Below are 11,580 nucleotides of genomic sequence, written 5' to 3' on the forward strand. Positions count from 1 at the left end.
GCTCAATTGCCAAGAAAATCCAGTGTCTGCACTGTTCACCTGGCCCTTGCGGGCAGGTAAAGAGATGATGCATTGTATGGACCACGAAGCGACAGACAGACTGAGCTGCACCTCTTGCCACCTTCCTCAAAAAGCAGCAATGGAGAGGCTAACCCCAGATTCGCGCAGGCCTTTCTGCAGGCTCCGGGCGGGCAGCCGAGGAGCGAAGGGGGCAGGAGGCGAGAGGTGGAGGCTGGTGGCAGCCTGCAGACGCAGCTGCCTTCTGATTTCCATCACCAAGTAAACCCAGTTAGGGCCCCAGGGTCTTCCTCCCATCGCTGCTCTTTCCTGGAAGCCTGGAGCCCACTTGTGGTCCTGGCTGGGCCCAGCTGGCCTCCTGCGGCTCTATGTGAGCGCGGCAGTGCTTGAGGGCAGGGTGCCAGCAGGGGCCCCGCTGCGCACTGGTCATGGCTTTGGACGTGTGCTCTTCACTGAGCGGGAAGGGAGCTGGCTCCTGTGGGAACAGCCATCTCTCTGGCGGTTTAATACAGTTTTGTACCTCTCTGTGCACTTATTCCTGTTAATCCTGTCATTGTAGTAATGGGCTATGGTAACCATGAAATTGAGAGCTGCAGAGAGGAAGCTGGGGGAACTTTCCCGTCTTCCCAAGATTTTCTAGCGTCGTGTGTGTCAGCCTCAGAGAACCAGCTTTGTTGTTTACAGACTTTTCTATATTCAGTCTGCGTTATTTCCTAGTTTGATTTTTCAGCCCTGAACATTAAAAGCAATTCAGTAAACGGTGAGGTGGGGAGCAGAGGTGAGGCCGCACCACCCAGAGGGAGCCTTGCCTGGGGCCTGCTCTCTGCCCGCTCCTTTGAAGTTCCCCTATTTCAGAGCCTGGCTCATTTGCGCCCGAGGTCTCTCTGGGCAGGGTTAGGGGTTAGAGGGGCAAGGGGGCAACTCAGAGGCCTCACTTGGGTTTGGTGGCTGTCGGCCGTGCTGTCCTCTGCCGGATGGGGTGCCCGGCTGGATCCCCTCCAGCTCCTGAGGGGTAAGGGAGGCGGTGACCCGGGCCAGCCTGCCTTGGTTTGGGCTTTAGCTCTTTGGAAGTTGTTTGAGAGTTTGATTGTCAGGTACTTAAAAGTTAACTCCCCCTACCCAGGAACTCAAGGAGCCATTGTTTCCTGGTTGTTTAAATCGCTTTGGCATGTTTTGTAAACGAAGTTGCTGCTGTGACTGGAGGTTCCAGGTTTGGGGCTGGGTTTGTCTTGAGGAAGCTGGGAAAGGCTGGGGTTCCCACAGCTGGGGAGCTGGGGTGCAGCCATTTCCTCTGGTGCAGGAGCCTTTGCTGCGAGGCGCAGTCAGGCCAGGCACGTAGGCGACTGCCAGAGCCGCCTGCCTTTCAGGGAGCTGGAGAAGGGGCTGTGCGGCAGGAAGTGGAGATTTGTTTTCCTCCAGAAGTGAATGTGACCTCTGGGGGCAAGGGTCAGAGTTCTCAGCAGTCATATGCTGCCACTGGCCTCACACAAGAGCTTGGACACGTCACTAAAACATTTCTTGCCCTGTTGTCCATGCCATGATGGCCAGTGTCCTTGGCTCTTTCGTCAGGCACTTGGTCGCAAGGAGTAGTCGGGCTCCTAGGAGGAGCACAGACAGGCTTGGGACTGAGCCCTGAGGCTGAACAACTGCACGGACCAGCTACGTGCAGGGACCAGCTGCGTGACCTGGGCCTCCCTGAACCCCAACCTCCTTACTTAAAAACGCTCCTGGGTGATTGTAAGAAATAAAATGACGGACTGCCCAGAGGATGCCTGGGACAAGGATGCCTGTCCCTGTCCCTGTCCTCCCTGCTGCCAGCCAGCACCTTGGACAGGTCACTCGCCTCCCTGGTTCTGGTTTCCTCGCAGATGGAGCTCACGCCCCTGGGGCCGCTTCCAGAGATGAGAGATGAACGGGGGCTGCCAGCTCCAGCACTAAGGGGCCGGCACTGCCAAACCCCACTCGTGGCGCGACGCCTTCATGGGAGGCGATGACTGTTACCGTCCATCAGAGCACAGGCCCCTCGGAGGGCAACCCGGGCCCGCGGGGGTGTAGCAGGTGCCTGTTTGGACTGTGTCCTCATGGCCAGGAAGAGTAAGGCCCGCAGCACCGGGGCGGGGAGGGTCTGCCCGGCCCAGTCGTTTGGGGGAGGGCTGGTGTCACTGGACAGTGGTGGGGGCACTCTGATGGCAGCACGCTGGCCACTACAAGCTTGCTGCAGCCTTTCCCTGTGACTCTCGGCAGGTTTGCCTCTCTGTGTGCCTTCGCCTGCTCACTTTCCTCACAGCAGTTTATGAGTCGTGCCTCCGGGCCAGATCAGAGACTGGCAGCCGCAGATGACAAGGTTACTGAGGGGGAATGACCTCTGGACCAGTGGCCACAGAGCTGCTCCTTTCAGAAGGCTCGTGTTTGAGGAGAGGCCCCTGGAGGGCAGTGTTCTGGGCGCTGCCCCGGCCCTGTCGGCTCTTGATCCTCCTAATGCACCAGGGCGGCTGCTGCTGTCTTCTGAATACAGAGGTTTCTGATGTCTGTACATCTTGCCCAGAGTCTCTGATAAGGGAGGTTGGGCTGAATCATCTCTTCTTAACGCAGAGCTGATATTCCCCAGGGTCCTGGAGGCTGTGGCACTGCAGGGCCAGCTCCCCGGGCCGCCGGTTCTCCAGGCAGGGCTGCAGGCTCACGCTTTTGCCGCTGCTGGGTGGTGATCTGCAGCTGGTGGGTGGGATGGGGTGGAGAACCGATGGAAGAGCCAGTCACAGACGCCCGCCAGGACACAGCCCCAGCACACCATGCTTTCTCCAGGCTCACCCTGCCCGGGGTTTGGAGGCCTTGTGGCATTTGAGGCCTCCTCCATCCTCCTTGGGTGTCCTGAGAAGGTCAGAGTGTCTGTTGCTTACGTGATTTTCTTTTTCCTTCAGAATATTGACATTACGAACTTCAGCAGCAGCTGGAACGATGGGCTGGCCTTCTGTGCTCTCCTGCATACATACCTTCCAGCCCACATTCCATATCAAGAACTGAACAGCCAAGACAAGGTAAGGCAGGCTGCGGAAGGACTGGCTCCAGGCGTCTCTTCACAAGGTGGGGGGTGAGAAACAGGCAGAGCCGTCCATCTGTGTGTGTTCACAGGCCACATCGCTGGCTCCTGACGGCCCCGTCCTGCTTGGGTCTTACTCTGGGATTGGGTTATTTGTGCTGAGCCAGCCAGTCCCTGACAACCTCGTGTGGGACAGTTGGCAGGTTCCCAAGTGATGACATTCCCAGTGGGAGCCATCAGTCCTTCCTGGGTGGTGACATTTAGGATCAAGGGCTTCACCAAGAACTGGCCAAGGAGAGCTGCTCCAGCCGTGGGTGGTCTGGGCAGCGCCAATGACAGCAGGTCAGCCTCCTGCCACCCCCGGGCCCAGGACTGGCTAACAGCCCAACTCTGCAGTCCAGGCTGTGATCTGAGGCGTCCCGTTCAGGGTGTTCCTCAGGGACAGGGTCAAGGGACAGCCCCGGCCCAGATGGGCACTGAGAGAGGACCCAGGCCCAAGCCCTCCTCTGCTGTACCCCCACATCGGCCCCTCCCATCCTTCAGACAACCTTGAAGGTCCCCATGAGGCAGAAACTCATTTGACAGGTGTTTCTTGCTAGCTTTTGGGGTGCATGCCCAGGCAGCTCAGGGCCGGTGTGTCAGAGTTGGCCATTTTGTAGTAAGGAGAGAGCAAGTGTTTGGTGACAAGAGGAGCAGGCAGGGCCTGTGAGGGGCAGAAAGCATGGAACCAGGACATGTGGTGTTGGTTGGGAAGTGTGAGGGCCCCTGTGTGGGACTGTTTTGACCACGTGAGGGCAGGTGTCCATGTTTCCCAGCAGCGTGTGTAGTCCAGGTCGCCCTCCTCCTGGCCTGGTCGTGCACTCCAGTCACATGGTTTCTTTTATAGCGAAGGAACTTCACCCTGGCCTTCCAGGCAGCGGAGAGCGTCGGCATCAAATCCACTCTGGTGAGCCCGTCTCCCCTGCGTCACTGGCAGTGCCCCTCCTTTTGTTAGGAAGGGGCTCCTGCTTGTTCAGGGACATCCCTGGGTGGGGTGGGGCCTGATAGTAAGGAGGCTACTGGGTGGGCACGGCTCCACGTGGCCCTGCGCCAGTGAGCCAGCCTCCTGTTGTGTGGGTGCAGATGGGGACTTCACCCCTGCCTGGGGGGCGTCTTAGGCCTTACATGAAGCGTCCCAAGGAAGTACCCCCAGTCGGCGGGTGGTCTTGACCGCAGTTCCTGCAACCTCGAGCCAGGTTCTTCCTTAGAGTCGCCTTCTTCCTTAACTGAATCCTTGGCTTCAAGTTTGTAAGTGTCAGTGTCAACGGCACATTCTAGAAGGTCTGTCTGCCTTTTTTCAAACTAGAGGGAGAGGGTAGGATGAGTGCTGAGTCGAGGAAGGTGGCTTCAGAGGCTGGACAGGCGGTCCCCACACTTCAAAGGGCCACAGGAAGCTGGTGCTCATGGTGCAAGAAATGAGTCCTAGGAAACCCGCAGGTTTCAGGGTCCCCTTTGGGCCTCTGCTCAGCACCTGCAGTAGCTCACGACAGACGTGATCCTGCCAGGGCTCTTGCCTCGTTACCAAGCCTCACTTTCTGGGAGAAAATACTGCACCCAAATGCCAAGCCAGTCCTTCCACACCCAGAGACACTTGGGTCAAATAAACTGTACTGAGGGTTGTGGCACAGGGACACTCGTGGCGCGTCAGTGCACAGCTCGGGGACCTCCCAGAGTGAAGAACCCCATGGGGCCAGCTCACGGACCCTGGGATCTCCCTTGGGGTCCCCCAGTGCCACCTTCCCACCCCAAGGGTACCATCACCCTGACTTGTAACAGCTGGATAGCTTTGAAGAAGGATTTGCACTCATATTTACACTATATGAGCGTTCATGAATTCATAGAAGTATTCTTTTTTAAGGTGGCGTCTGTTCAATTGCATAGAGAGAGAGAAGTTACAGTTATTGAAATATTTTCCATTATATGGATATTTTACATCACATGTGAAGTTCTAATATATAAAAAGTGGGCAGTTTCCCCACCCTAAGTCCTTGACCTTAGTTGAGATTCTTAGATTGAATAAACATCTTTGCTTTTTCCATACCAACTCACCAACAGGTGGCCCGCTCTGTCCTGCTGGCTCTGGCAGCACGTTCTGTGTCCCTCACCTCTGGGACCACTCAGAGCCGTGCCCTTCAGACCGGCTCGCTCAGAAAGTCATAGATGTTACTCAGCAACAGTGGGTCCCTCTGGGAGGCCTCCTGGCCACATGTCAAATTCCAGGGTTTCCCACCTTCCTTTCCCTCCGTCAGTGAATGTCTCGCAGGTCACTGGACCTAGAGAACAGGATCTTCCAGGATTTCATGGTTAAGGGCATTCAAATGTTGAGTTCTAGGAGCCCCTGCCCACACAGGTGCTCCCAGGATGATGCCTGGGTGAGAAAAGCTGTCAGAAGTGAGCACAGGAGAGGTTTAAGAAGAAAGGCCAGCGATGGAGAGCATCCCCAGAGATGAAAGCCTTCCGGCCTTGGAGGACTGCAGCGGGGAGTAGGGCTGACCCTGGTGTGGGGCTCTGGGGCAGGGCTCGAGCAGGGTGGGTGGCTGGGACACAGTGCTGACACCCAGGGCAGAGGCGCTTCCCAGGGGCACCTGGGGGAGGTGGAGCAGGCATCTTGGCCAGGCCTTTGATGTGTGTGATCAAGGTCCTTCAAGGCCCCCCCAACCCCAAGAGCCTGTATTGCTGTGGCCAGGAGCCTGTTGGGACAGGCCAGGAGGTGACCTAGAATTCTCACCAGGCCTCTTCTTTCTCTATCAGGACATTAATGAAATGGTGCGGACTGAACGGCCCGATTGGCAAAACGTGATGCTGTACGTGACGGCGATCTACAAGTACTTCGAAACCTGAGCACACCAGAACGACCCTCCACAGTTATCAAGCGACACCAGCGCCATTAGCTACGCGCCCTGTAAAGCTTTCAGTGACTCTGGGTTGCCCCACAGTGTGTGAGCCTTCAGCCTGGGGCCTCCAAGTTGGGAGAACTTGGGCCTGTGTGGCCCACGGCTCAGACCCGGCTCCTCCCACATGACCTGCCAGTCGGGTCAGCGTGGACTGCACACACATGACACTGATCGGCGGCCAGAGTTTTCCTTCTGAGGAGAATATTGAACTACATGAGTGCTGCGGGGTGTAAAAAAAGGGCTCGTGGCCCAGCTAAACTCGGGGAAGGGGATTAATGATGCGGACAGCTCACACGGGGTGACCGACAGCTTTAGCACAGCACTTCCCAGCTGCTTGCCGTGCAGGTTCCGTCACCCTGAGAGCCAAGGGACAGTGGGGCCTGTCAGGGGCTCCTGCTTCCTGGTGCCGGGCAGGTGGGCCTCGGCCCTCTACATGGGCCTCCAGGAGTTCCTTGGAGTGCGTCAGCAGTAGGACAGCCACCCCTTCCCTGTGACAGGGCTGTCCTAGCCAGTGCAGTTTAGGTGTTTGCGACACTCGTGCTCCCGGCTCAGGGTCTGCTCCTCTTGACGGTCAGGCAGCTGGGCCTCCATTGAGAGGAGACAGGCTGGGGCCTGCGCGATGCTCTGCCCGCGTCCTGCAGCCTGGAGGGGCTTGGAAGCCTAGCTCTGACTTTAGGTTTCCGGACAAAAGATTGGTCATAAGGAACTCTCTAGTTGAAAGAATATTGTTTTCTTATGAGCAATGTTGGAGGAAAATAGCTCTTGTTCTGTTAGTACCAAAGTTAAATTGTTTTAGTAAGCATAGAGATAAAACACAAAATCTGGACATGAGTGTGGGCACGGCTTGGCGTGAAGTCTGAAGTAGCAGGAGAAAAAGCTGAACAACTTGAGGGAGCCCAGGCAGTGTGACGTGAAGGCACTTCTGGGTCGCTTGGGCGTTATCTTCCTGGGCAAGAATCGAAGAAAGTGCCTTAACTCTCCTCGTGAGGGTAGCCACCATACAGAGGGTCTCCGAGGCCACCGCCTCCACGGCCACGGTAGGATGTCAGTGGGCTCGCGGCACTGCAGCCCAGGGATGGAGTGGTCCCCTGCCGTGCCGCCTGCTCCAGGTCATGAATGACAGGCACCACAGCCCCTTCGGCACAGTTTGAACGGAAGCCTCACGCAAGGCGTTCTCTTGAGAAGACTCTCAGGCGGCGACTCGGCCCTTCTTGGGGACAGGGAACCCGGTCTCGTGTGTGCCTAACACGGTAGCTACACTACCGGTTTGAACAATGTCAAGACCTGTTGCTTCCTAATACAACGGTGTTTGCACCTGCAAAGTCACATGAGAAGAGCTGCCACCAGTGGAAGCAAGGTCACTGCCCAACCCAGGATGCGGGCAGGGGACTTGCTGAAGGCCATGCAGCACGTGCGCTGAGGGTCTGCTTGATGTTCTAGACTAGGAGTTTGACATGTCTGTAGCCTAGAAGAGAATGAGGTCATTACGAAATGGGCCGTGTGTGCATGCGGCCTGCAGGTACCAGGTGGCTGATAAACGCCGTCCACCCTGCCCGGATGTCCTAGCCTGGCAGCTCCGGCTGCTGCCCCGACTGGAGGTTCTTCGTGAACTGCCCATCTCGTGCTAAGGAAGGAGAGGCCCGGGGAGCAGAGCCCAGCCCCGGAGCACAGCAGAAGACCCTGGCGACGCCTCTGCCCGTCCTCCCTGACCCAGTCTGTCTTGTCTCTGCTGCTCTGTGCACAGTTGTGCTGTGCTGTCAGCTGAGGGACTGTTGGGGGGAGAATCAGTGGTTTTAAATGTCTCTCCGCTTGGTTTTCCTGAGTCCCGCTTGTGCTCTCGTTCGCCCTGGCGGGGGCCCAGTGTGTCAGATCTGCGGCCATGTGTGTGTTTATTTATTATGTTGCGGGGGAAGCTGTGTTGTCTTTTGAAGGAGAAGACTTTCCTGGGTCTGCAGGTCACATGTTCATCCCTTCCTATCCAAGTGCGCCAGCCCTGGCAGCTTGTGCTTTCGCGGGGTCACCAGTGTCTTTTGGAGGACGGTTTTGGAAGGCGGCCACTGTTGATGGGCTGTGCCCACAGGGCTGGCATTGCCCAGCATTGTGTCCTGGAGTCGGTGGCTGGGCAGAGGGTGGCCACGGGGAGGGCCTGGCTCGGGCCCAGCCTGTCTAGGGACCCACCTTTGCCTCGCTGACAACAGTCCATGCAGGGGTACCCGGCCAGGCTGCCCACATTTGCACGTGGGACCACAGGTGAGAAGATTCCAGAAGCATGACTTTCTGCTTTTTCTAACAGAATTCTTATAACACTGCTGGCTTTATGGGATGGTCACAGACGGTCATAGCTACCCAAAAGTGATGCTCTCAGGTGCTGTAGTCCAGTGGCACTTGACGTGGAGCCTCCAGGAAGCCATTTGCCTCTTCTCCCTTCAAGCACAAGCCTCACTGCAAAAGGGCCAGTTACGCTTCTGTTTCTCGACCACAGGCTTCTGCGGACTGATGATACTTTTCATTTTGTTCTATGAAATATTCTTGAATGTATTAAAATTGCTGAAACACATCAGGCTTGGCTTTTGTAGCTCGGCACTCCCCGCTGCCCCTCTGACATCCCGTAGTGGATCCTCGCCGCCTCCTCGGACTGGCGACACCTGGCCCAGCCTTCGTCCCCCTGGCTGCCCTCCCTCTAGCTCACGGGCCAGGAACTGTGTAGGGGAAGGACCTGAGTGGGGGTCAGAAGGGGTCCCGCCCTAGCCTGCAGCACAGAGCTCCGGCCTTGGCCAGCTGCCTGGGCCTGAGATGGGGGACAGCCCAAGGGAGCCCAGAGGTTCTGTGACAGGTGCTGAGACTCCAGAAGCACTGTGTGAGTTGCCCTGCAAGGATGGAAGCCCGGGCGTTCCCCAGCCATAGCCCAGACACGTGCTGTTCTGGGGGAGGGGGTGCGCTTTGAGGTTTTTTGGTTTTTTTAGAAATGTATCTTCTTGGAGATAATTTTCAGAATATATAAAACTATAGAGAAAGAAAAAAATCGATAATTATACCACTCAAAGGCAACCAACCAGTCAAGCCTTTTTTGCTGTGCATCTCGTGTGGAATGATTATGAATCCATGGAGCACAGCCCAGAACAACACTGCAGCTTGTCACGTTGCACGTGTCACATGCAGAAGGGTCCGTGGGGCTGCCTGCTACTTCATATTGGGTGACCCTGGGCACCCTCCCCAGCCCCAGACCCCATCCCCAGGGTCAGGGGTCCATCCAGTAACTGACTCATTCCCGGGGTGGCCCGGAAGCCCACTGGCCTGAGGTGAGGTGTGTGTCCTGTGAGTGCTCGCAGGCCCCCTAAATAGTGCCGACAGCCGTGGCCATCGGCTGTGGCCTGGCTTCCAGGGCGCAGCACCTGCACCTTTGGGTCTCCTGCCTGGGCATGGGCAGGGCTGCGCCAGGACCAGGCATGGCTCTCACTCCCCATTCAGCAGCAGTGGGGCCTGGTCTGTCACTGGACACAGCTCGTATCCTCCGCTGTAGGATCTGGAGTTGCTCTGCTGTGGGCAGCGCAAGGCCGCTATAACAGGCACATAGGGCCCTGTGCTTAGTGGACACTGATCACAGCGACGGGGGGTGACTCCACCTGGGACTCTGGAGCCACAGGAGCAGTGGGGGTGACACTAGCCCTCTCTACCTCTGCCTCTCAGGTGTGGGGGTGCCCTCCCCAAAGCAATCTCTCCTGCCGGTCATGGCAGCCCCACTTCCTAACCTGCTCAGCGCCTGTGGGGTCCACGAGGCTCCTCTGCCCCGCTGGGCCTTCGGCGACTGGGGACACCTGGCCAGCCCAAGGGCGCTGCTTCTCTCAACTTGGCACTTGCTCTGCCCGTCCCAGGGCAGCACCTCTGAGAAGGGAATCACTTCCACCTTGACTTAGGGAAGGTTCTAGAACCTCTTTGGGGGGTGGCTTTGATGGGTGGAAGCAAGAAAACAGAGTTTCCTAGGAGAAAGGAGAAATCCAGAATGGATGCCACACCCCTCCATCCACAGCCTTCTGGGACTGGGGTCCTGGACCCAGGTGGCTGTGTCCTGGTGGCACAGTGGCCAGCTCTCTGGCCCCTGCCTCACAGGGCTGCACTTCCTGCAGCCTTAGGTTGGCCTGGGTTCTGTTTGAGGTTGTCTCTTACGTGGAGGACAGGGCAGACATATGGGGTCTAGGGCTTGCAGGCACCGTGGTCTGTGCCAGGTGGGTGAGGGGGTGGATTCTAGTCAGGGCCCCGAGTTGCTGAGAAAGTGCTGGCCGGAGCTCTGACCCTGGCAGGTCAGGACTCTGCTGGGCCGCAGCTGGTCATCTGTGCAGGAAGCAGGCTGGGGCCAGGAGGACAAGGCTCCAGGCCCCCTGGGCCCAGCTGGCCCCCCTCGGGCTGTGAGCATGCGGAGGAGCAAGCTGTGTGGGGAAGGGCCAGGAGCTGGGGGCTTGGGGTGTCGGGTGGAGAGTGAGCAGGCACAGCCTGAGCAAGGGAAGGCCCAGCCGCCCCTGGAGGACGTCTCCATTACCGAGTGTGTGTGATTTGGGGTTCCGAGAGGGGGCCTGCAGGCCTAGGAAGAGGCAGAGCCAGAGGGCCCGGGAAGAGCACAGGACGGCACGTCACCAGCACCTACCAGGCGGGAAGCAGGTTGTGGGCGGGCAGTCGAGACACCCAGGGCCCCCTCAGGTCTGCCAGCACTTGTGATGGGCTGGGGCTGTTCCACTTTTGCAAAATGGTGACACCAAGAAGGGCCCCTCCTGGACCTGGTTACCAGGCGTTCTGCTCTCTGTCAGGTCGGGTAGAGGGGTGCCTGGGGGAGAGGGGCATTAGGCTGGGGGCACAGGGACAGTGGGGAGGGGGTGGCCAGTTTGATATTCTGGCAGATGCTACATGCTGGTGGCTGGGCGTCTGGCCATTCTTAGGGTGATGAGTGTCAGGCCCTGGCATGCAAAGGGCTGTCTCTGCCCACTGTGGAGCCCAGGACAAGTCCCCACCCTGTCTAGGCCTCAGTTTCCACATCTACCCGATATGCTCAGATCAGCTCAGAGGCACGGGGTTCCTAGGAGGGTTGCTGTTTGACACCCAGGAGCTGGCATGGGCTGAAGCATCTTCTGGGGGCTGGGCTGGCAGAGGGGTGGGGTCTGCTCCTGCGGCTGCCGTGGCTGTGGGCGGCTCGGGGGACTTCCTCTGGCGTGATTCTGCTGCTCAGGGCCTGCCTTAGTCTGAGCATAAACTGGAGCCCTGTGAGGGCCCCCCCACTTCCTCAGTTCAGAGCCCCAAAGTGTACGGTGCCCCTCCCCTTTGGAGGAGAAGCCGGCGAGTACCTCGGGGTGCCCTGCTTGGTTCCAGGTGCTTTGTCCTAGGTCTGACATTTCTTTCTCCCTGATGTGGCCCAGCTGGCCCCAGAGCAAACAGTCAGGGGCCAGAGGCCACCCAGGTGCATCCTGGACAGGAACAAAGCCGGCGGGGCGGGGCGGGGTGGGGAGTCTGAGAGCAGAGTCTGGAGCAGGAGTGAGCCCAGCTGGCCTCGCTGCCTGGCCTGAGGAGCCTGGGCCTGGACGGAAGGAAGGGTGGGTGCCATAGCCT

General features: G+C 58.2%; 1 protein-coding gene across 8 annotated transcripts in view; it reads left to right on the top strand.

The window, feature by feature from the left end:
* The window catches only part of SPECC1L (sperm antigen with calponin homology and coiled-coil domains 1 like), a 136,088-nt gene extending 127,543 nt beyond the window's left edge, over nucleotides 1-8,545 (top strand). For all 8 annotated transcript variants that reach the window (XM_023646701.2, XM_070276027.1, XM_023646697.2 and 5 more), the window contains 3 exons: nucleotides 2,937-3,053; nucleotides 3,942-4,001; nucleotides 5,846-8,545. In XM_023646701.2, coding sequence (XP_023502469.1) covers nucleotides 2,937-3,053; nucleotides 3,942-4,001; nucleotides 5,846-5,935 — 267 coding nt within the window. In that variant the 3' untranslated portion in view covers nucleotides 5,936-8,545. The remainder of the gene's footprint in view (nucleotides 1-2,936; nucleotides 3,054-3,941; nucleotides 4,002-5,845) is intronic.
* Nucleotides 8,546-11,580: the final 3,035 nt, after the last annotated feature.

This window comes from Equus caballus, chromosome 8, assembly GCF_041296265.1.
Source record: "Equus caballus isolate H_3958 breed thoroughbred chromosome 8, TB-T2T, whole genome shotgun sequence".
In the NCBI taxonomy this organism is placed as follows: domain Eukaryota; kingdom Metazoa; phylum Chordata; class Mammalia; order Perissodactyla; family Equidae; genus Equus; species Equus caballus.